Source organism: Pelodiscus sinensis, chromosome 1 (assembly GCF_052426305.1).
Source record: "Pelodiscus sinensis isolate ZL-2025 chromosome 1, ASM5242630v1, whole genome shotgun sequence".
NCBI lineage: Eukaryota > Metazoa > Chordata > Testudines > Trionychidae > Pelodiscus > Pelodiscus sinensis.
Window position 1 is genome coordinate 194,521,015 of NC_143052.1, and position 23,149 is coordinate 194,544,163.

The following is a 23,149-nucleotide window of genomic DNA, read 5'->3' on the forward strand; positions in this document are numbered from 1 at the left end:
TAATCCCCAGATGGATCACATCCGTGAGCAGAGATACCTTCCTAAAGCCGAAACAAAAGACAGGACTATGTAGCACTTTAAAGACTAACAAGACGGTATATTAGGTGATAAGCTTTTGTGGGCCAGACTAACACTGCTACATCTCTATTACTTTCTAAAGCTGACAGACATACAACCACTTAACACATAGTTGATAACTGATGTCTGCTTTGTTTAAATACTTGTTTCACTGGGAACACTGATGTCTGCTCCTCACAATTAGCATCTATCCAGGAGTCTAGAATTTTACTCCCCCCCCCCAATCACTTTGATCTGCCTATTGAGCATCCTATATAATCAGTTGTAACCTATCTGGCAGCGTTCACTAAGCCATAATAAGCGATGTGACACTCGGACAGTGCTGTGTGTAATAAACTCTCCTGTTTGCTTCACATAAAGTGTTCAGATTCTGTTCCTTCATAACTATGGAACCACAAGTACAGCTTCCGTCTATAACGTGTGTCACCTCATTAAATACAATATTTCTTTCGTTACTTCACAGGGATTCTCACAAAACCTGATTTGGTCGACAAAGGAACGGAGAGAGATGTCACTGACATAGTCCGAAATCTCAGTGTCCCCCTAAGAAAGGGCTACATGATTGTTAAATGTCGTGGGCAGCAGGACATCCATGACAACTTGTCGCTGGCCTCTGCAATCCAGAAAGAGAGACAATTCTTTGAGGAACATGAATATTTTCGGTAGTTTTAAAGTCAATACACACGGAATATTAGACAGGTTTTCCCCCACTAACAGGTTTTTTTATCACAGAAAAGAAAGTAAATACATGCTATATGTGCAGTCATTAAAGCCAGTCACTCTGGGCAAAATTATGAGGTGGACTACACATGCACACAGGGAAGAAGATGGAGTAAGCATTCCCCTTATGCTGACATGCTTCTGTAGGGGCCAAAGGGAACAGTTGCTCCAGAGCTCAGGCTCAGGGCTCACGCCTGCTACTGTAGCAGCAGTGCAACCAGAGCCCTGGGCCCTTTTGGTTGCAGCTGGAGCAATGCACAGCATGGTCCAGGCAGCTGTGCGGGTTGGGGATGGGCACTGCATTCCAGAGGGTGTTTAGGGTTGGCTGCTCCTGGCCCTGCCCTTTCCACCTGAGGCCTCACCCTTTCCAAGACCACAGAGCCAGGTCCTCCCTCTACCTTGTGCAGGGGCCTATGGAGGCTGATGGTGCTCCTGCCTTTATGCTTCTACACGGGCTCCTCAGGCTTTGGGAACAGTCCACTCTGAATCCAGCAACCTGAATAAACAAAATCACCTTGTCATTCATCACTATCAGCTAATCTCTACTATCAGAAACAAAAATGTGTTCACAACTGTGGTGTGTGAGAAGTACCATACACAATTCCATAAACTCACATGGGTGGTCTATTCACAGATCTAAAATCCTCTTTTCTTCTTCTTCCCAAGAATAGGCCATAGCAGCAGCACAATAATACTTAGCACTTGTATATAGCACCTTTCATCAGCAGATCTCAAAGCACTTTATGGAGTAGCTCAATATCATCTCTGTTTTACAGAAGGGAAAACTGAGGCAGAAAATGATTACAGTCACCCCAAGTAACACAGAAGGCCTCTGGCAAAGCCAGGAACAGCTGTACTGTGTCTGAAATGCTTTGGAATCCTTTGGGATGAAAGAAGGAATTCTTTGGGATATTATTATTTATTGTGTTCTTTAATCTCTTTCAGTGTTCTTTTTGAAGAAGGAAAAGCCACCATCCCCTTTTTGGCAGAGAGACTAACACAGGAACTGATAGAGCACATTAATGTAAGTTAGCAGTCTTGGACTACTGGTTCTTTAAAAACCAATTTGGTGAACGCACAAAACAGCAAATGTTGTTTGGACCTTTTACCGAGATATGTATGTAAGCTGCATAGTAGCAAGTCGGAACTCTCTGAAACCTTAACTAGATTGTAGAACAGGGGTGGGCATGATACAGCCCGTGGGATATGGCCTGCCAAGCTATTTTTTTATCTGGCCTGTGGCCTGCCCTGCCGTGCCCCTGCCCCCAGGCCAGTCAAGACCCTGGGGCAGGGGAGTGCACAAAGTCTCCTCCCCCAACCAGGGACACGCAGCACCAGAGGGTACCATCAGCTGTACCATCAGCTGGAGGTTCCCTCTGGGTACCATGCACTCCTGGCAGGATGGGGGCAGGGATTAGACCTCCCATGCTTCCCCTTTCCCCAGGGGAGCATGCGAAGTGACCTCTCTGCTTCCCCCTGCACATGGTGCCTAGAGGGAACTACCCCTTCTGCCTGAGGGCCCCACCTCTTTCAGGCCAGCCTGCGACAACACCCAACTTTGGTGAAGTGGCCCCCCTACAAAAATTATGGCCTACCCCTGATGTAGAAAATAAATATAAGAAGTCAATTTCTCATAAATTCATATTTTTAACTAATGGCTTTGCCAGGCTTGGTGACAGAGGGACAAAGGGTTCAGTTGCCCTGGGGTCTGGTGACTCCAGCTACGTCTAGACTACGGAGTTTTTCCGGGTATCCCAGAAGAACTCTACCATGTCCGGGGCAAGTGTCTGCTCTTCCGACACTTTTTGCAGAAGAGCAGACATGCTCTTTCGAAGCCCCTGTATTCCTCGTTTCACAAGGAAGAGGGGCTCTTCTGAAAGAGGAAGTTTTTCCAAAATTTGGCCCAGTGTAGATGGGCCAAATTTCGGAAAAGCCTCTTCTGAAAAAACAATTGTGGATCGCAATTTGTGTACCTCTTTCCAGTAAAATGCCGTTGTCTAGACTTAGCCTCGCAGAGGCCTGAGACTCAGGCCGCTGCCTCAGCAGCAACAATGCTAAAGTCTCAAGCCCTTTAAATCACCACTGTAGTGCCTCTCTGGGAAGGTAGGGGTGTGGCCCCACGCAGTCCCAGCGGCAATGAGAGCCAGCTGCCATTGGCCTGCCCCTTCTGCCTGCACTCCCCTCCTCCCCCCGACACACACACCTTGCCCAGTGATGTGGCGTGGCTGTCAGCTTCCCAGGGCTTAGCGTAAAGCAAATTACAGATCTTGAAGAATATTAGCTACATTTCTATATGTATCCCCTGATTTAATTTGGAGATTAGGAGATCCATACTAGCTTTATGTCAATGCCTTGTATGTGGATAAAATAAATAGTCTTGGTTAATTTGAGGTTTTATACACTATTCTCTTACAATGGGTTAAAATTTTTTTTGCCTCCCCTTGTTAATACCAAGTGACAATACACACTCAGTTATAGGATAGCGATGACCCAAATTCACATCAGAAAATCCCTAGTAGAAAACTACAATTGTTCCATGTCATATTATACATTTAAAGCTTTTAAAATGTAAGGAATTGTTTTCCTCACTGAGGAAAAATCAACCCCTTTTACTTGGGACTATCCTTCCAGTTGCTTTATTTCTTTTCAATTTAGAAGGACTTCAAGGGCAATAGGGTTATCAGGGACAGCCAGCATGGATTTGCCAAAAAAAATCATGCCAGATTGACCTAATTTCCTCCTTCGACTGTGTTACTGGCATAGTGGATAGGGGAGAAACAGGAGATGTGATATTTCATGATTTAATACGTTGTTTGACACAGTCCCACATAAAATTATCATAAGCACACTAGGGAAATATAATATTAAATGAAATGACTAAAAGGTGGGTGAACAACTGGTTGAAAGACTACATCAAAAGTGTAGTTATCAATGGGTTGCAGTCAAACTGGAAAAACTTATCTAGTGAGGCCCTTAGGCATCAGTCTTGGGTCCAGTACTATTCAATATTTGTGTTAATGACTCGGGCAGTAGAGTGGAGATTATGCTTATAAAATGTGTGGATGACAAGCTGGAAGGGTTGCGAGTACTTTGGAGGTCAAATTTGAAATGACCTTGACAAATTAGAGAACTGGTCTGAAATCAATGAGATGAAAGTCAATAAGGACAAGTGCAAAGTATTTTATTTAGGAAATAAAAAGCAAAGGCATAACTGCAAAATGGGAATCGCTGGCTAGGCGGCAGTACTGCTGTGAAGGATCCAGGGCTTATCGTGGTTTACAAACTGAATATGGGTCAACAACGCGATGCAGTTGCAAAATAGAATAAAATTATTTGAGGATGTATTAGCCGGAGTGTCGTATTTAAGGCACAGAAGCTACTTATCCCTCTCTACTTGACACTAGTGAGGCCTCAGCTGGAGTATTGTGTCCAGTTCTGAGCAGCGCACTTTAGAAAAGTGGTGGACAAACTGGAGAGAGTCCAGAGGAAAGCAACAAAAAAGATTTAGAAAACCTGACCTACAAGGAAAGGTTCAAAAAATTGGCCATGTTTAGTCTTGAGAAAATAATAGAGAGGTGGGGCCTCGTAAAATCTTCATATCTCTTAAGGCTGTGGTCCTCAAATGGTGGTGCATGGTGACTTCTTCGGTGGTCCACAGGAACATTGTCCAAAGGCACACGGTGTGAGCAAGTGCCGCAATTAGGCTGTTTTATGCTGTGTTCACAAGCATGTGGCGCATCACCTAGGATGCAACCACGTTATGTTGTCAGTAACTTCCGTCTGAGGCTCTGAGCATCAGTGTAGCTGCCCCCGTCATGCTGAGCAGTTGCTGTGTCATTCGTCCTGTGCTACATGTGCTGGAGGTAGTCCACGAAAATTTTTTGATTGGCCTGGTGGTCCGTGGACTGAAATGAGTTGAGAACCACTGTCTTAAGGGCTGTTATAAAAAGGACGGTTACCAATTGTTCTACATGTCCAATATACGCAGGAAAAGAAGCAGCGATCTTTATCTGCAGCAATGGAAATTTATTTTAGCTATTAGAAAAAACTTTTGTAGCTGTAATGGTAGACATGTTCTGCATCAAACTTTCAAGGGAGGTGGTGGAATCCATGTCACTGGAGGTTTTTAAGAACAGGTTGAACAAACATCTGTCAGGTATGGTCTCAGTTACTTGGTCCTTCTGTCATCCGACGGTCAGGGCAGTGTGTGCGTGTGTTACACCCAAGTCTTCAACTGCTGAGACGCAAGGTCCCGTCGCAGCGGGCACCCTAGGAGGCTGGAGGGTGCCCCGAAAAGAGTTTAAAGTCTGTGACTTTACCGCTAGGACCTGGGTCCCGTCGCAGAGGGCAGCCAACAGGCTGACAGATGCCCCGAGTTAATAGGAAGAGCTTATTACATCTCAGATTTCAGCTGCTAGGATACAGGATCCCTTCGCAGCAGGCAGTCTAGGGAAGACTGAGAGATGCCCCAATGGATCTGTCACCTGGGAGTGACACGATCCAAACGCCCAAGCTCTTCCTATACCTGTCCCTTATGACCGGCTGAAGTTCTTTTAAATTGTGCTTGGTTCTGTTACAGCAACTGAAGGAGTTAGGTTAAAACTTAAACAGTTACAGGTTTATTAAACAAGCTTATAAATCATATGGTTACAATGGCTATTGCTCTATTTTTTAACTGCTAGCAAATATAGATCTTTAAAATAGTTACAAAGAAGATAAAGATAGAAAATAGAAATAATGGTACCAAGTAACAGCTTAATCTTTAAAGAGCTCTAAGTCTGTGTACACTTAAGACAAAGGACCACATCCAGGTACAATTTTTACCCCCTTCTGTGCCTTTCGACTCCAGCGGGTCAAGCCAGGGCCAGTCCCTCAATTCCTAGGAAAGACGAATACGAGGTGGAACCTCGGGAGGTCAAACACCTAACCCGACCAGCAGATAGATGGTGGATTGACACTCAGAGTAAATGTGCTGCTGGACCCATCTTTATACCCATAGGGGCCCATATCCTCTTTCTTATCTAAGATGCCAAATTGTACTGGTCCGTTTTTGTGGCGCCAGTTCTTACAAGCAAGTTTCAACTTAATTTACACTTGCAAGAGAGATAACTAAATTATGAGTACTGGACATTTTTTTTTTTTTACTGGGCAAGAGATTCCTCCCCCCACGGATGGCTGTGTGTTCATATCAATATGGGTTTCAGTCAAGGTCATTTCTTGGCAGCCTCTTGGTCAGCAATTGGCGTATCTCTGTTTACAGCCATTCAGGGTCACAGCCTGCATATCCGGGCCTTCTGTTCAAGGCTTACTGCTCTGTGTGCCCTGTATGCTCCAGGCAAGCAAAGATGGATGTTACAGGGGGGTTCCTGTCTGGCTATACCTTCCTCAGCAAAGACTTTATGACTTCTTAAGCCCTACATGTCTATGATTCTATATTTCCCCCCCACAGAAATCACTACCAACTTTAGAAAACCAGATAAAGGAAAAACTTCGGTTGGCAAACAACAGGCTACAAAAATGTGGCAAAGGTGTGCCAGAATCAGTGGAAGATCAGATGCCCTTCCTAGTAGATGTGAGTATAAATATGTATTTGGTACCCTTATTGGAACAAAAACATTGGTTAGCATTTGGAATTGTGTGGCTATTGCAAGTAGGTCTCTTCTAGGCTGCATACTCAGCATGAACTCACTAAATAACTACAGACACATCCACATGTACTTTCCTTAACATAGAAGAAGTAGGCCATGAGCTTGCTTTCAATTCCCAGTCTTCATAAATCCAGAATCTATATTCACCAATAAAATAAACCAAATTAAAAATCAGATTATTTCTGTTTGTACATGTCAGCTCTAATAAAACAATGGGTAAATTACATTTGGTTACATTAAGGCTGTGTCTACACTGGGCCACGTATTCCGGAAAAGCAGTCGCTTTTCCAGAATAACTTGCCAGCTATCTACACTGGCCGCTTGCTTTTCCGGACAAGCAATGACGATCTACTGTAAAATTGTCAGTGTTTTTCCGGAAAAACTATGCTGCTCCCGTTCGGGCAAAAGTCCTTTTCCGGAAAAACTGTTCCGGAAAAGGGCCAGTGTAGACAGCACAGTAGTCTTTTCCGCAAAAAAGCCCCGATTGCGAAAATGATGATCGGGGCTTTTTTCCGGAAAAGCGCGTCTACATTGGCCACGGGCACTTTTCCGGAAAAAGTGCTTTTCCGGAAAAGCATCCTGCCAATGTAGACGCACTTTTTCCGGAAATACTTATAACGGAAAACTGTTTCGTTTTAAGCATTTCCGGAAAAGGGTGCCAGTGTAGACACAGCCTAATTGTACTAATGCACCTAAAGTTGCTGCTAATAGAAAATGTTGTATTAAGGAAAAGCATAACAGAAATCAAGAATAAGTAGTTGTATTCCATATTTACAAGGTCATATAATTTTTTGCACAAAATTCCAGTGATTTTTAAAAGCAAAATTGTCTTCTACCTGTATTCTAACCAACCCAGGTAATCCCATAAAACTCTTTTACAGCTTCAAACAATCCCAGCAGTTTGCAGTGAGTAGGGACTAGGGATATGTGCTAAAACAGAAGCTCTCAAAGTTCTGACAGGGCCATATTTTAATACAGAGACTGCCATGTACATTCAAAATAATGCTTACATGGAAAAACAACAAAGCACTCAATATATCTTTAGTTTCTTTTGATGAAATTTAGCTCTGGGAGCAAGGAGGATTATTGTTATTCACTGGTATTACCAGAGCATCTAGAACAGCCTGCATTGAGATGAAGACCGCACTGGGCTAAGTACTGTACACACACAGACTAAAAAGGTATTTGCTTTCCAGGAAAGTGTGCCACCTATGGACAAGGAAAGAAAAGGATGAGTGGGAAACAGACATTGAGAATTGAAGTAACCTGTGCAAGGTCACACAGCAAGTCAGAAGTAGAGCTGGGACTAGAAAGCTAGGCTTCCTGAGTCTTTGCCCTACATTCTGAACCACAGTGTCCTCAAACCTGCAGCAGTTCACAGTTGAGCACCTCAGTGCTAAAATACAGTCTCTGAGCGCTGATGCATCTCAGAATGTCACTGCCCTGGCTTGATCTACAATGTAATTGCAAGGGCGAATTCCAGAGTTTTTCAGAGAGCAGTGTTCAACTCTACAGAAGTTCCACTCCTTGCTACAAAGTTTGAGTTATGTATCATTGCAAACAACTCTGGATCTGAATTTAGCCCCCGGAGTGTTGTTTAACTGACAATTTCCTGTCTCTTTACAGAAACTCAAACTCTTTAATCAGAACATCATAAATTCAGTGCATGGTGAAGAAATTGTAATTGATAAAACAAAAAAAAGACTATTCACACAAGTTCGAAAATGCTTTAATGAGTGGGAAAATGATGTTCATGACAGTGAACTGAAAGGTAAACACCAAATGTTGGTTGGCCTGCAAGTTGTTCTGCTCTGACAGACATCTATGCCTGCCCAGAGTCCTAGTGAAATCAATAGGGCTCCGTGTGGATACAAAGGTTTGCTTGCATGGACCTGCTTGTTCTTGTTGGGGGTCTTTATCCATCATTAGAGATGAGTACAAAGGGCAAATTCCATATGTGGATCCAAGTATATGTTGTTCATGTTTAAGTATAGAGTTTAGTGTGATCCAGTCACTACTTCTAATGAGATCCACTTTGTCATGTTCTACCTGAAGTTGTACCAGCCCTAAACATGAAAGCTAATGAAAGTTCATTGCAGTGATGCAAGGTTGTTTCGATTTGTTTGTTTCCCTGACTGTGAGCGTGTTGATTGATCCAAGTAAAAGATATAAATAAAAATTCTTGTGCATGTAGATAGTGCTTGTGATTACTGCTTAAGATAAGCTGCTCCTTATCTTAAGGAATGCCAGCTTCCTTAAGATAACGCAGCCTGTTAATTGCTTTAAAGTGATTGTGAATCTCTCGGATTGGTAAACAACAGTGCTATTGTAACACTACATCTGAAATTATAATTGGGTTTTCAAAATGGTCAAATGCAGGTGATTGCACAACTGCCTTAGGCCCCTTCACTATCTCAGCTTGTTAGACCCTTTCTGTGGTGACTTTAACACTACACCCTCAAATATCTACAGTGTTACAGGCAGGTGTGCTACACAGTCACAGTGTGTGCAACTTTATAGCTACAATCTTCATATTCCTGACTGTTCCTGTAGCCAGGGGCGGATACAGGGCAGAGCGAACGGGGCGGCCGCCCCAGGCCCCGCGTTTAAAAAAGCCCCGCGCATGCGCCGTGGCAAAGGGTGGGGGGCCTGCGGAGTTATGCTGCCCAGGGCCCCGCAAAACAGTCATCTGCCCCTGCCTGTAGCTGTTTTGTATCCAAATAGATACATGCAAACTAAGAAATAGCTTTGGCCCTTTATTAAATCCAGGCCTTTTCACATATCTGTGCTGTTATATTAAAATCTACTCTGAAGCAGTGGAAATAACTGTCCTGCTGTTTTAATTGCCGTAGTAAATGACATTATGAAAGAAGAAGTGTGGGGCTTTGAAAATCAGTATCGTGGAAGAGAGCTCCCAGGATTTGTCAATTACAAAACTTTTGAGGCCATTGTGAAACAACAAATTGTGCTGCTGAAATCACCTGCTATTATGACCCTGAAGACAGTTACAGGTGAGTTTCATTCACTCAGTTTGCCATAAACTTTGACCAAATTCACTTAACTGCTTTTATGATTGCGTAGCTTTCAATCGTGTGACAAGCTTTTGGGGGCAGGTGAGTTTGGGGGCTGGAATCAGAATGATGGCAATTATAAACTTGTGGAGTGTAAAATATTGAAATATTCAACCCTCCGCTTGCTTCTTCAGACAAAGTCGTTCCATTCATAGGACAATTCGGAGTGGTTGCCCTGGGCCCTGCTCATGGGCAGCAGCACCTGGTGGAGGGAGCCATGGGAAGCAGAGCCACCCAGTAGCCTGCTGTGTGCTCCACTATCTCTAGCTAGGTTGCTCTGCTTCACCGTGATGGTGGGAAGTAGAATGCCCCAAGTCTGGTCCTTGCCCACTCCATTCCACTCCCCCAGTGACATTTTTAACAGCTTGGAGCACAAAATAACTCAAAGTATGATCCAGATAATGGTGGAGTGTACATTCATTTTACGCTGTTCCCTGCAAGTGCCATTACAATCGCCGCAGGACCCATGGACTCAATTTGATTTAGTGGCAATGTTACAAGCCTTCCATACTGAGGCTCCAAATCACCAAATGGAATGGACTACTCAAATGTTTAAAGATAAGAATGTATTTACAATGTTTTGCTATATCAGGGTCTCAGCAGAGAAAATATTTATTTAAACTTAAAGTTTTTCATGATTTTTATTCAGCTGATTTACGAGAAAAACATTTCATAATTAGCTTGGAAAACCAAGTAATACACATCACAAAACAATCAGCCATGCAGGACAGAAATACACAAACCAAGAAGCTTTTAAATTAAAACATTCTTTAAGCTACAGCTGAGCCCAATTTGTCAATGAGTCATATGGTTCTTATTTTTATTCTGCTGAAATTAAATTATAGTTATTTCCCCTTTCTCTTTTTAGAGCTTGTACAAGAAACTTTTACTGATATTGCCAGGCAACACTTTGAGAACTTTTTCTGCCTTTTCAGAGCAGCAAAGGTAAGGGGCTATTTATGGCAGTTGTTCTCAACCTCAGCTAGGGGTACACTTACCTGAGGAGTATGGAATAGGCAAAAGCCTCCGAGGGGATATATCCACTCATCTAGGTATTTGCCTCCTTTTACAACAAGCTATATAAAAAAGCACTGGTGAAGTCAGTGCAAACTAAAATTTCATGAACAATGACTTGTTTGTACTGCTCTAGATACTATATATTGAAATGTAAGTAAAATATTTACACTCCAATTGATTTTATAATTATATGGTAAAAAAGAGAAAGTAAGCAATTTTTCAGTACTAGTGTGCTGTGATACTTGCATTTTTATGTCTGATATTTTTAAGTACAGTAGAGTCTCGATTTTCCGACCTTCACTTATCCAACATTCCATTTTATCCGACAGTGCCGCCCATCATGTGACGGCAAGGGGCTCCAGGGATGATTCACACCACAATGGCCTTGCTTTCCCTTTTTCCAGGACTGGGCAGGAGCTCTGTTGGCAGGTCTATGGGGGCTCCTCTCAGCCTGGCACATGCAGCGTGGGCTCAGTAACCTTACCCAACCCCCCACGCCTGGGGCAGCTCACGCCTGTGCTGCGGGCTCGCCTGGTGCTCAGGTGTGCTGGGCCCGTGCCCCACTCGGGGTCCGATCCTGGCCGTCCTGCTGTGTTAGTGGCTCTGCTTTTGGGAGCAGGCCTGGACCTGCTTCCCCCTCCCAAAACTTTGCGGGCTGGGCGGGGGGAAGAGAGGGAGACGCCCCCCTGCAGAGTGAGCCTGGCTCCTGGCCAGAGCAAGGGGGGAGTCCAGGGGCCCGCTTCTCCAGGCCGAGGCAGGAAGGGAAGGGAAGGGGTGTGTGTGGCGAGAGGAGGGGCCACTGCTGCTACCGGGCTGCGGAAAGGCAGGAGCGCTGGGGCCTTGGGCACATCCAGTTGGCCCGAGGAAGGGGGAGGACGCGGCCCCTCACAAGGATGCAGCATCCGGAATCCACCAGAGAGGGGGCTGCGCGTGCGCCAACTGCTGCCAAGACAAAGAGCAGATCCTGGCTGGGAGGCCTCCCCCTCCAGCCACTGCCACTGCTGCTATTGCTGCTTCACTCCTGTCCCTCGGCCAGAGCGCACCAGGCCTCTGCCCCGCCATGAGCCAGTGCCGTCCATATTATTCGACATTTCTGGTTATCTGACCATCCTGCGGTCCCGTTTAGGTTGGATAATTGAGACTTTACTGTAAGTAGTTTTTAATTTAGATTAAAACTGGGTGTACACAAGTCAAATCAGACTCACGGGTACCATAATCTGGAAAGCTTGAGAGCCCCGGATATGTGATATCTTGTACCTAATCATCATTAATGGCATGATTTTAAGGCTGTTTTTATTCTTGGTCCCTCTATTATCTAGCTGTATAACTTCCCACTGGTTGGTGAAATATTTTATTCAGTGAATGGTGTACAACATAAAGTTACACAGTGAAGCGACAGATCTATAAAAGTGAAGGCATTGAACAATAATGCCATAAATGTGAGGACATGGGGCCTGATTCTGATTTCACTTAACTGGTTTTACACATGTGTAACTTCACTGGCCTCCATAGAGTTACTCTGGAATTATGCTGAGACCAGAATCTCAAACTCATGAAGTCTCATACAATGAATAGTTTGTGGGACTTTAGTTCCCTGATTCCTATTAAAGGGAGCCTTGGTGGGACAAACCCCACTTGTAGGCTGTCAGTCATTCTGTCCTCTGAGGCCTTGCCTCGGGTGCACAGAGCACAATTAGCAGAGATCTTGACTTTAGTTTAATGCCAAATTGTTTGATTATTACTAATTTGGTTCATTTGGTCAATAATCTGATGGATCATTTAGTCACGGATTTCGTTCTGAACTCTGAAGGTGTCACAAAGACTTGGGTGGAGGGTGCAGTTGCTTCTTAGTCAGCTCAGCTCTCTCCAGCTACATTCTCAGTATGGTCTGAGAGGTTCAGCTGGGACGCTGGTCAAGCTCCATTCTTTGCAGCCGACTTCAAAAGTGGGAATCTTTCTGTTATGGAGTGTTTGGTGTAGAATGAGCTTAACCTAGGAATGACTTTGGGAGGTTCAGATTCATTTATTGCCCCTCTGCATTCCAGGCAAGCTGACTACAGCTTTGTGTAGCCTGCCAGTGAAATCGCTGGGGTTTGTTGTTCTGGGTGGCTTTGATGTCTGCACAGAGGAAAGCTGTATTGAGAAAGGGTGTGTCTAGACTACCTAGTTTTGTCGACAAAAGTGGACTTTTGTTGACAAAACAATACCAGCGTCTACACTACCGCGGAGTTCTGTCGACATAACGTCGACAGAACTCCGCGGTTTTGTCGACGCTGGTATACCTCATTTTACGAGGCATAACACTTTCTGTCGACAGAACTCTGTCGACAGAAGGTGTTATTGCCTGTAACACTGCGTCCAGACTACGGAGTTCTGTCGACAAAGCGGCTTGCTTTGTCGACAGAACTCCATGTGTCTGGACGCAAATTGTCGACGGAAGTTTTGTCGACAGTATCTGTCGACAAAACTTTCGTCGACAAAACGCGGTAGTCTAGACGTACCCTTAGTTTGGTATCTCAGTACAGTGTAGGTTCTAGCTGGATCTAGAGTGGAAAATGCTATAATGCTGTTTGATGATTCAATGAGCGTCTAATAACCTTTGTCAGAGTTGGACTGTTTGCCTCTGCAGACAGAGGTCAGTGCTAACTTTGCTTCTTTTGGGGAAGTAGATACATTTAGATGAATGCTTAAGAGTCATGAGTAGTTGTATAAATTGTTGGATGGTATTGGGTCTGCTCTATTAATGCTTCTGTTTTTAAATCATAGAATAGAATTGAAGACATAAAACAAAAACAAGAAGAGGAAGCTGAAATTGTAATCGCTAATCAGTTCAAAATGGAACACATCGTTTACTGTCAGGACAGACTTTACAGCGAGGATTTACAGGAAGTTAGAAAAACTGCTGGAGTCCTCTCTTTCGGTGCTGCTGTTGCTCATGTTAAATCTGTTGCCTCTCAAAAACAGTATTCCATTGATGAAATGACTTATCACTTGAATGCATATTTCAAGGTGAGTTTCTTGTCTCTGTACTTCCCTCCATCAGTCCTACTTTGTAGAACAGCAGTCTCTGGGGAGGAAATGTACAGATGATTTTTTAAGGAAAGGGGTGATTCCTTTCCTTTTAAAAAAATGCTAAGAGTAAAGAGTAGTGCTTTGGGCAAATACAGGATTAACAGTACTGGACTCAGAAGACTTATGGACAAAAAAAAACTATTCAAATATCCTTAGTTGTAGTCATTGGTTTTTGGTACTTGTTCCCATTACAATTCTCAATTTGCAGTAAGCTTAAAGAGTAACAACTTGCTGCCATATGTAACAGTAGGTCCTATTGCTAGAAGTGATATAACATTGAGAAGTCATAGTCTCAAAATGAAAGGGAGTTAATTAACTATACTTTCATATCTATAGCTTATTGACTAGACTGCCTCTAACTAAAATGATCACTTGTAAAAATACAGGCTCCTATTTTCAGAGTTTCCCTAATGCAGAGGTGACATAGGGGAGGGATGGAAAGCATGAGGGATCACTTTTCTCCCCTTCCCCCTTCCAATTTGCTGCTTGGCTTGTAGCTGGCTGCCCTCATTCTGTCCCCCAGAGGCACAAGTCATCTCTGGATCCATCCTTAATTATTGATTACATCATCCTATTGATTCTCTTATTTTCTCTTAGGGTGCAGGCAATCGTCTTTCCACTCAAATCCCTTTGATTATTCAGTCCCATGTTCTCCAGGACTATGCTGAAAAGTTACAGAATGCAATGCTGCAACTTTTGCAAGATAAAGATCAGTTCAGCATTCTTCTTTCTGAGAAGAAAGATGCTTCCAATGAAAGGAAAATTTTGAAGGAAAGAATTAAACGACTGACACAAGCTCGACAACGCTTAGCAAAGTTTCCAGGTTAAAGCAAATGCACGAAGCATCAGCACTTACGTTTAACTCAATGGTCTCCAACCTTTTTACATCCAAGATCACTTTTTAAATGTCAGCCATGCGCTTCCTGAGCAGTTGGAGTTGGCACAGTCCCAGGATTCCTACCCCCCTACACAGGAAGGCAGCAGGGGGAAGAAAATTGCATGCAACACATCCAGCATTTCAGGAAACACGCTGGCTGTTTGGGGAAGGGGAAGAGCAACCCGCATGCTTCCCGAGGCCTCGGACCTGATTTCCCTCCTCCCCCCCATGCCGCAGGAAGCAGGCGCTACCTCCACTGTCGCTGGAGGTAGCCTCAGCGAGGTCTGCTTCTTGGGGGTGAGGGGAAATTGGGAGGGCCCCGAATACCTCGTGATCGACGAGTCAATCACAATCAACAGGTTGGTGACCATGAGTTTAACTCTTATGTGTGTGCGTTAGTTAACCTAGGCCTAAAGATTCAGTAGTAACAGTTGGGCACTGAGGACGTTTGAAAATCAGGCCACTTATTACATGACAGAATATGGATTTTGATGCCTTCCTGTTTTTGAAAATCCTGACCCTGGTGACCTCTAACTGGGAATAGCCTGGATAGGGAAGAGGAGTTGGCCTTCAAATTTCAGTGTGTGGAGGATTCTTCTCTCCTCAGGGGGGAAACATAGTTTCTTTATAATACTGGCCACACTGGAATCCTGACCAAGTTCATACAACTGGGGGAAGGAAGTAAAGTCTGAATTTCCTGCCAGAACGTCTCTGTACCAGACCCATCTTACACTCCCATCTCACAATATCTGAGACATCCCTTCAGGGCATCTTGCAGCTGCATTGCTGCCCAGCTCCCATGATCCCCTGATAGCATGTCTCCTTTTATGTCAGCCACCTCTATTCTAGAAATGCCCCCCGCCCCCCTTACCAGCCCCTCTAGCAGCCATCTTCAAATACATAGAACTGGGACCGCATACAGAGGAGCCGACCGCCTCATTGAGCCCCTGGACAAGGCGGGGGATGGGGGCAGGGCCTCAGGCAGAAGTGGGGGGCCAGGGGCAGTCAACCTTCATTGTTGCCTGGACTGTGGCACATCCTCCTCTCCCCCCAGCCTTTAGCGCTGCCTGGAGTGCTCTCCGGTGGCAATTTAAAAGGCCCAGGGTTCTGGGCTTTACCACTGCCACAACAGCAATGGCTGGGAACCTCAGCCCTCTTGAATTGCCAGGCCTTGGGGCAGTTGCCCTCTTTGCCTCACCACCCACCCCACCCCCATCAGCAGGCCTGACCACATGGACACCTCCTCCCCCCTCCACCCATTGTGGGCCTTCATACAAAACTCTGCCTCAGCAGGAGGAGGAGTTTCCTCATCATGCAGGGAGGCAGGCCCGTCCACCTTTCTGAAAGGAAGGGGGCTATCAATAGGGGACTTTAGATTTGTGCTTAGTGCTTTTGCCTCTTTGTGATGCTCACAGCAAATGTTTTTGCTACAGTTTTTAGCATATGCTGCTTTAAACTTTGATAATCTTGTGGTACCTTATTTAAAGCATAATTTCTATATATATTACATAGTGTCCTCTGTCATTTAAGCTGTGAGTTATTGTTTCTATGGTGTGTGCATTTTTTTCTCTGGGGACTCAGTGGACAGTCCCATCAAGTGAAAAATTATTCCGAGTTCCTAAATAAATAGTTGAAAGCAACAGCGTATATGTTTTGTCTCACGTAGTATCTCACAGCTGCACCCACTCTTCAATTTATCCTACAAACATCTGACATATTTTGGAAGCTGGCTGGGCATTTTAATAAACTCTTTTCCATAAGCAACGTGTGTCTCTATTCAGTACGGTGTATCATTCTATAATATTGCATTCCAAGTGCAACATGCTTCTTTAAGGCATGATGTTAATGTAAGACATCTTGTGATAGCCCTTCCATGCATGACACACAGAGACAACTGCACCTTCTGGGGACATTTAAGTAGAAAGTCCTTGACAGAGATCCTGCTGAAGAAATCAGAATGAGCCCAAATAGGTCTATGTTCAGAACATGTTGAAAAACTCTTCATTTTGCAAAAGCCTTCCTGCATTAGAAGAAACTAAGCATTCAGGCCAGATAGTGTAAACAAGCATCCTGGGAATGTTGTACACAATTACAATGTGGGGATTCAACTCCCACTTGTCCTTTATTTTATTATGCTCCCAGTGTCTATGGTTACAAATTAGAACAATTACCTGGCCTGACGAGAGCTCTACTAGACTTGTGATTATAAGGCCTTTTCCTAGTTTGGGCTCCATCTTTAATTGTACTGAGAGCAACTTCACAGGCTCTTTTCAGCCTGGCATAGTGACCTTCAACTCATTCAACCAAACTGGTCACCTCATCCTCCTCAGTGTCCTCTCTGTCCAGAATATCGAATGGCAAATGGGCTCTCTCCCAAACATGAGATAAAAAGGAACATAACTCATTGATGAATGGATGAGACTGATATAACCCAACACCAGCTCATGAAGGTGTTCCTTCCAGCTTCACTTCCTTTGGGGCTTGAGGGTCCTTTGCAAGTCAGGCTCCATCCAATTAAATCTTTCACGCTCAGTGTTTCTTTGCAGGTGATAGGGTGGTGTTTGGCTGTTGGCTATGCCATACAGTTTGCACAATTCAGACATTGTCTCTGACTCAAAACCCCTCCCCTGATCTGAGGATAAATGCACTAGACAACCATAGTACACAAACCACTGGTATATGAGGACTTCAGCCATTGTCCACACAGTCTGGCTTCTAGTTGAATCTGAGACAATGAAGCAGGTAAATATGTTCATGAGAACCAGTACTTCCTTATACCCTTCTGAAGATCTCTCTAGCAGCGTGTAGTCCACCACTAGTATCTCCACTGGTAGTCACGTTAGGACAGGTCAAAGAGGCTCGGGGGAGGAAACACATCTTTGGCACACTATTTGCACTGACAGATCCACGATTGCACTTCGCTACGTATTGTAGACCAGCAATAGTTTCTCATCCCTTAAGTAGGGTTCCTGTCTTCAAAATGCCCACCGTGATCATGCCTAGCTTTCATAAACTTGCAGCACAGTCGCCACCAACCATCACACTTCTTTATCTCAGGGGGTACGTCTACACTACAGCGCTAGTTCGAACTAACTTAGTTCAAATTAGTTAATTCGAACTAAGCTAGTTCGAACTAACGCGTCTAGAACTAAAAACTAGTTCGAACTAGCATTTTGCTAGTTCGAACTAGCGCGTCCACACTGATTGGACGCAGGGAGGCATTTAAGGGCAGCTGAAACCGGTTCTGGCAGGGCATCAGGTCAGCAGTTGCTTTGTGTGGCTGCTGTCTGAGGCTATCTGAGGCTCGTGATTAAAGGGACCCCCCTGGACAGCCGGTTCTCAGCTTTTCCTGCTTGCTTGCCAACCTCGCCGAGGGACAGCAAAGCGTTGGTCTCTGTGCCCGTCTGTGTCGGTGCTTCCCTTCGGGGGGGCCGCCGCAGGTGGCAACATGGAGCCACGGCTCGCCCTGCACCTTCTGGTGCACGTTCTGGACTTGCTGCTGCAAGCCTGCCAGCAATGGCTCGAGGCTGCCTGGCACCACCTGGGGAACGTCAGCCCCCTGCCTCTCCGCCTGGCCGCTCTGGGGGCCATGGAGGAGCCGCGGTGGCGCCCCGGCACCGGCGTGCCCCGCCGCATCTGGCGTCTGGACACCAGCAGCGACTGGTGGGACCGCATCGTCCTGGAGCGCTGGGACGACCGACAGTGGACCCAGAACTTTAGGATGAGGAGGGACACCTTCCTGGAGCTCTGCGAGTGGCTCGCCCCTGCCCTGCAAAGAAGGGGCACTCAACCCCCAGCTCTTGGGGGTTCTGCTCCGAAGGAGGCTCAGTGTGAACAACCCAGAAGCACTGTGGGAGGAGGGGGGTTTCCCTGCAGTAAAGGGACACAAATTGACCTGCCCACATCCCCAGGATGCTGCTGTGTGTGAAACCTGCCTCAGGGAGTGGCAGAAACCTGCGCCCAGGACAGTCCCCAGATGGCAGGGACCTGTCCACATGGGAACCAGGAGCAAAGCCTTGCAGCAGAGATAGGGATTGGGGCATGTTCATGCAGGACAGACCAAGCGCAATGACCATTTGCTTCGAGTCTGGGAGGCTCCAGGCCAGGGGCTGGCTGAGGAGCAAGGCTGGAAAGCAGTGGAGGAGGTTGGGTGAGAGGAGGAGGTTGGGTGGGAGGGGTGGGAATCCCAGAACTTCCTTCTTCTGCCTTCCGAAGCTTTGCTCTGCCCAGCAGGGGGTCCCAGCCCTGTCTGGGATAAGTAGCAAAGGCCCCCATGGCTGCTCCAATGGCCTGAATTGAAATGTCATGAGCGCAGAGCCCTGTGATCTCCCAGCCCCCTGCTAGAACTGCAGTGCCCAGAATGAACAGCTGGGGGCTTGGCAAAGCCACCCTGGGGGTCATGCTGGTCTGTACCAGTGTCCAGTGCCTGCCTTGGAAGAAAGCAGAGATTTGAGAAACACTGCTGTAGATCTTTTTTTTTTTTTTTTTTTTTTTTAAACTGTTTAAAGCTAAAGTTATTCTGCCTTAAAACAAATGAAGCCTTACATTCCTTTGTCAGTTATCTCAGCAATGTCTCTTTATAATGGAGGAAAAGGTCTATATGGAAATCTATTCATTTTAAAGGTAGTTCAGAACAGATACATAAGCACTTTAGGTAAAACTAAATTATCTAAAAAGTTGCATTTGTGCAAGGCTAGGGGAAAAGCTTGTTCATTACAGATGCCAAGCAAAACCCACCAGTTTTATTCACAGTCCTATTATGAGATTTAAATATGAGTAACTTACATAAAACAAATCGCAAACAGGCTAAACCTAAAACAGCTTGATTTAAAACAAATTGAGTTTAAATTTGTACAATTTTTGACAAACACTGTAAACTTAAGGAGCTACTATCTGTCCATTTGGATTGATGAAGCAAAATTATTTAAAATAGCTTTTGCCAGACTCTCCTTAACAATCTGTAAAGGCGAGATCTGCAATGTGCTCTCCATTCTCATTAATGTCAGAGTTCACTGGGCCTCAGGTAAATGGATCTCAAATATTTTTTGAATTTTACTGATTCTAATGCACAACAAGAGAGACCAGGAGATTAAAAATTGAATTTCTTCACTACCATGTGCCATTTCAGTTGCTGTCATCCAATCAGTCTGCTACATAAACATTCCTGCATTTGGACAATAAATCTGTCTTGATAACTCATTCTAGGGCCTGAAATGTGCAGCACTGGTATTTAGGAAAAACACTTTTCAACTTTGTAAATTGAGTCAATTTGAAATCACAGCCAAAATGTATATATTAAGCAATGCAATCTTAATTGAATGATTAATAGGCAGCAGCGCTTCAGAAGTGATGAAAAGGAGGAGGGGAAAACTTGCCACAAGGCAACATAGGTGGGTATCCCTCCTGCCCAGCCTAAGCTCTCTGGAGTGTCAGGAGCTTGGCCCCCACCTGGGTTCCACATTGCTCAGTTCCTGCCCACAGCCACCTCCCAGGAGCTGCTGCCAGGCCAGGTAGGTGAGCTGGGCCTTCCTCTCCAAGCTGCTGGCACCAGTCCAGCTCATAGAGCACAGAGACCCCCACAGCCAGGAGCCAGCACCAGCTCCCCATGATGGCCTCTGTCCCAAGATGCTCCCTGCCTGTATGCACAGCACCACCAGCACTACCACACACCTACTGCCCCTGCACACTGCCCCACCATATACCCCTACCCCGGTGCACAGAGCCACTACATACACCCTACCCCTTCACACAGTATCACACCCATAGGCATGCACAGCACATTTCATTAGGGTGTGCACCCAAAGAATTTTTTTAAATGTACTTTGACCACTCCCCATTAGCCACATCGCTGTTAACCATGCCTCTGTTCCCCATTAGCCATGCCCTGGGAGGTAACCCTCTCCGGGCAAGATGGGCACATGACCAAAAGTAAAAAGTGTTATGTGACCCCCGACCCAAGGACTTTTCCCACCATCCTCCTACCAATAGGGATTAGTTTGCCCCTCCCAGCCGCCCCCCCCCCCATGCAACTATCCTGCAATTGCATTAATCCAATGTGTGTGACATTAATGCGGGGGTGGAGAGGCTGGGGGGGCAGTGTTCCCTCTAAGAGTTTCCTCCCATGAGAAGAATGAATTTTGTGTTGTGCACCAGAACTGAGTTCATGTGGCTTGTTTGGATGTGCCATTGTGGCACCCAAGTTACTAATAAATATCTACCTTTCCCCTTTGCTGCCATGTCTCCTCCCCTTGCTCCATCAACTCCCCTGGTGCCTGCTTCCCCCCAGTCCTCTTCTGCTGTCCTGACTCCTGCCCTTCTCACTGCCCTCAGCTTTCCTGAGACCTGCCCCCCTTCACCGGCCCTTCTCTCCCCCTGTGCCCACTCCTCCAGTAGCCCCACTCTGATCATGTGAGCTACCCCTCCTCATCCTCTCATCTAACACCTCCCTCGCCTCTCTCCTCTGGTGCTGGTCCCTCCCCTGCAGGTGTCTGCCCTTCTGCTTCATCCCCAGAATCCCCTGGCACCTACACCTTCCCTTACCCCTACACCCTCCTGGTGCCTCCCCCTTCCCTCATCGCCCCTGCCCCCTTTAACTTTTTTCCCTGATGCCCATCCCCTCACCACCCTCTGCCCCCATTCCCCTCATGCCCCTGTGCCCTCTCACATGACTTGCTCCAACCCCACCTTCCTCATGCCTATCCCTTCTGTCAAGCCGTCTCCCAGCACCTCCCCCTCCAAGCCCCAATGCCCTTACCCTCTCCTCTTCCAGCATCACCCTGTCCCTCCTCCCACTGACACCTCCCCTCCTGCCCTTTTCCTCATTGTCTCCACTTCTCCCCCTAGCATTTGTGTCTTCTCTCCCCTGTCCCTTTGGTGCCTTCCCCTTTCTTCCCCCTCTCCCCTCCCCCTCCGTACAAGCCCCTTCCCCTTTCTTCCTCCTCTACCACAAAAGCCCCTTCCTCCTATCCTGCCCCCCCCCCCCTTACCTTCAGCTTCTTCCTTACAGCTTGCAGGGCTGGAGTCAGAGCCAGCCCAAGTTGCAGGGCCGGGGAGAGGCAACCCCAGAGCACTGTGCAGTGCTGCAGGGCTGGGCGGGAGCACCCCCGGGGTGCCGCATGTTGCTGTAGGAACAGGCGGGGGTGCCCCATGGTGCTGCAGGGCTGGGCGCCACGCAGTGCTGTAGGGCAGGGCCCGGGCTGCCATCTGTAATCGGGCCCCAGCTGCTTTTGGTGTTGGGCCGCTGGGTTTTAAAGTTCCCGGCGTTTCCCCTCTCACCTGTTCCACGGTGTCTGTCCCACAGTGCCCAGTAGATGGCTGTGGGGAATTTAAAGTGAGGGGCTGTGGTGCTCCATCACAAATCCCCCTCTTCCTCCAGCAGCTGCTGGCTGGCCCCAGACATTAGGGTGTGCCTGCGCACACCCCGTGCACACGCCAATGATCACACCACAGCTTGCCTCTGCACAGCACCACCTCTATGCTCTCTGCCCCTGCCTACAGTGCCACACCCAGTTCCCCCCATACCCTGTTGTGCAACCAAAGACTATTCACGCATCCTGTCCCTGTGCACAACACTACCACATGTATTCTGCCCATAGTGCCACTTCCACACACCCTGCCACTACACACAGCTCCTCCAGCACACCCACTCCATGCCCTTAGGCACAGCACCACCACACACAGCAGCACTAGAACACCCACCTCTCCATACATGCTGTCTCTACATACTTCACCATTTCCACACAGTGCCACCAGCATCTACACTGGCCACAAGCACAGCACTGTCTTACACACCCAGCCCCTATACACACAACCACACAGCACACCAGTACCTACGGGGGTCCAACCCCCTCCCGATTGGTAGAAGGAGGTGGAAAGATTTCTTAGAAGGGTCACACAACCCACTTCTGGACTGATCACCCAGCCCTGGAACGCCCCTGATTGGTCAAATCTGCTCTCAGGGTAGTCCTTTGGGGCCCAAACACATCCCAATTGGTAGAGGATGGTGAGAGGAGTTCTTAGAGGGGTCTCATAAGACCTTTTACTTCCAGTCATGTGTCCATTTTGACCCCGGAAGTACTACTCCAGAGGCGGGTCTTCCTGTGGCAGGTGGGCAGGGCCTAAAGGGTCAGTGGGTGTGGCTAATGAGGTCAGGGGGCATGACTAACATTTGATTGATAGGCTCCTTATATCATGTCCCCCCATTTGCAGTTCGGAAAATATGGTGACCATATGTATGAGTTCTATGTCCAGCCACTCATGCATTACACTGCAGAGCAACACCAGCAAATCCCATCCCACACTTTTCCCCAGAAATGTGACTCTTGTACTGCCCAGTCCACACCTGGACAATACAAGTTGATATATAGTCCAATATTCATGAACAGAAAATAATATACACAAATCTGATTATTTCAAATATTTTCCCCAAACACATCAATCTACATGTATTCGTTTAAATAAAACAATAAAAAAGGTTTGTTTACTAAATAAAAAGAGACTTTTAAGTGATTACAAGTAATGAGGCATAAAAGTCAGATCTGGTTACAGAAAAATAATGGTAAAATGCAACTAATATCTAACTTAACAAGCTAAATGAATTCAAACCAAGAGTTTCTTTCCCTCACACCATGTGCTTCAGCAGTCTTGCTGACTGGATTGTTTTTAGC

General features: G+C 46.2%; 1 protein-coding gene across 3 annotated transcripts in view; it reads left to right on the top strand.

Moving 5' to 3' along the window:
- Positions 1-15,337, top strand: part of LOC102447361 (interferon-induced GTP-binding protein Mx1) — a 33,231-nt gene extending 17,894 nt beyond the window's left edge. For all 3 annotated transcript variants that reach the window (XM_089774070.1, XM_089774073.1, XM_089774071.1), the window contains exons 7-14: positions 542-740; positions 1,744-1,822; positions 6,248-6,370; positions 8,073-8,217; positions 9,299-9,457; positions 10,386-10,462; positions 13,301-13,543; positions 14,204-15,337. In XM_089774070.1, the coding sequence (XP_089630196.1) occupies positions 542-740; positions 1,744-1,822; positions 6,248-6,370; positions 8,073-8,217; positions 9,299-9,457; positions 10,386-10,462; positions 13,301-13,543; positions 14,204-14,434 (1,256 nt within the window). In that variant the 3' untranslated portion in view covers positions 14,435-15,337. The remainder of the gene's footprint in view (positions 1-541; positions 741-1,743; positions 1,823-6,247; positions 6,371-8,072; positions 8,218-9,298; positions 9,458-10,385; positions 10,463-13,300; positions 13,544-14,203) is intronic.
- The last annotated feature ends 7,812 nt before the right edge of the window (positions 15,338-23,149 follow it).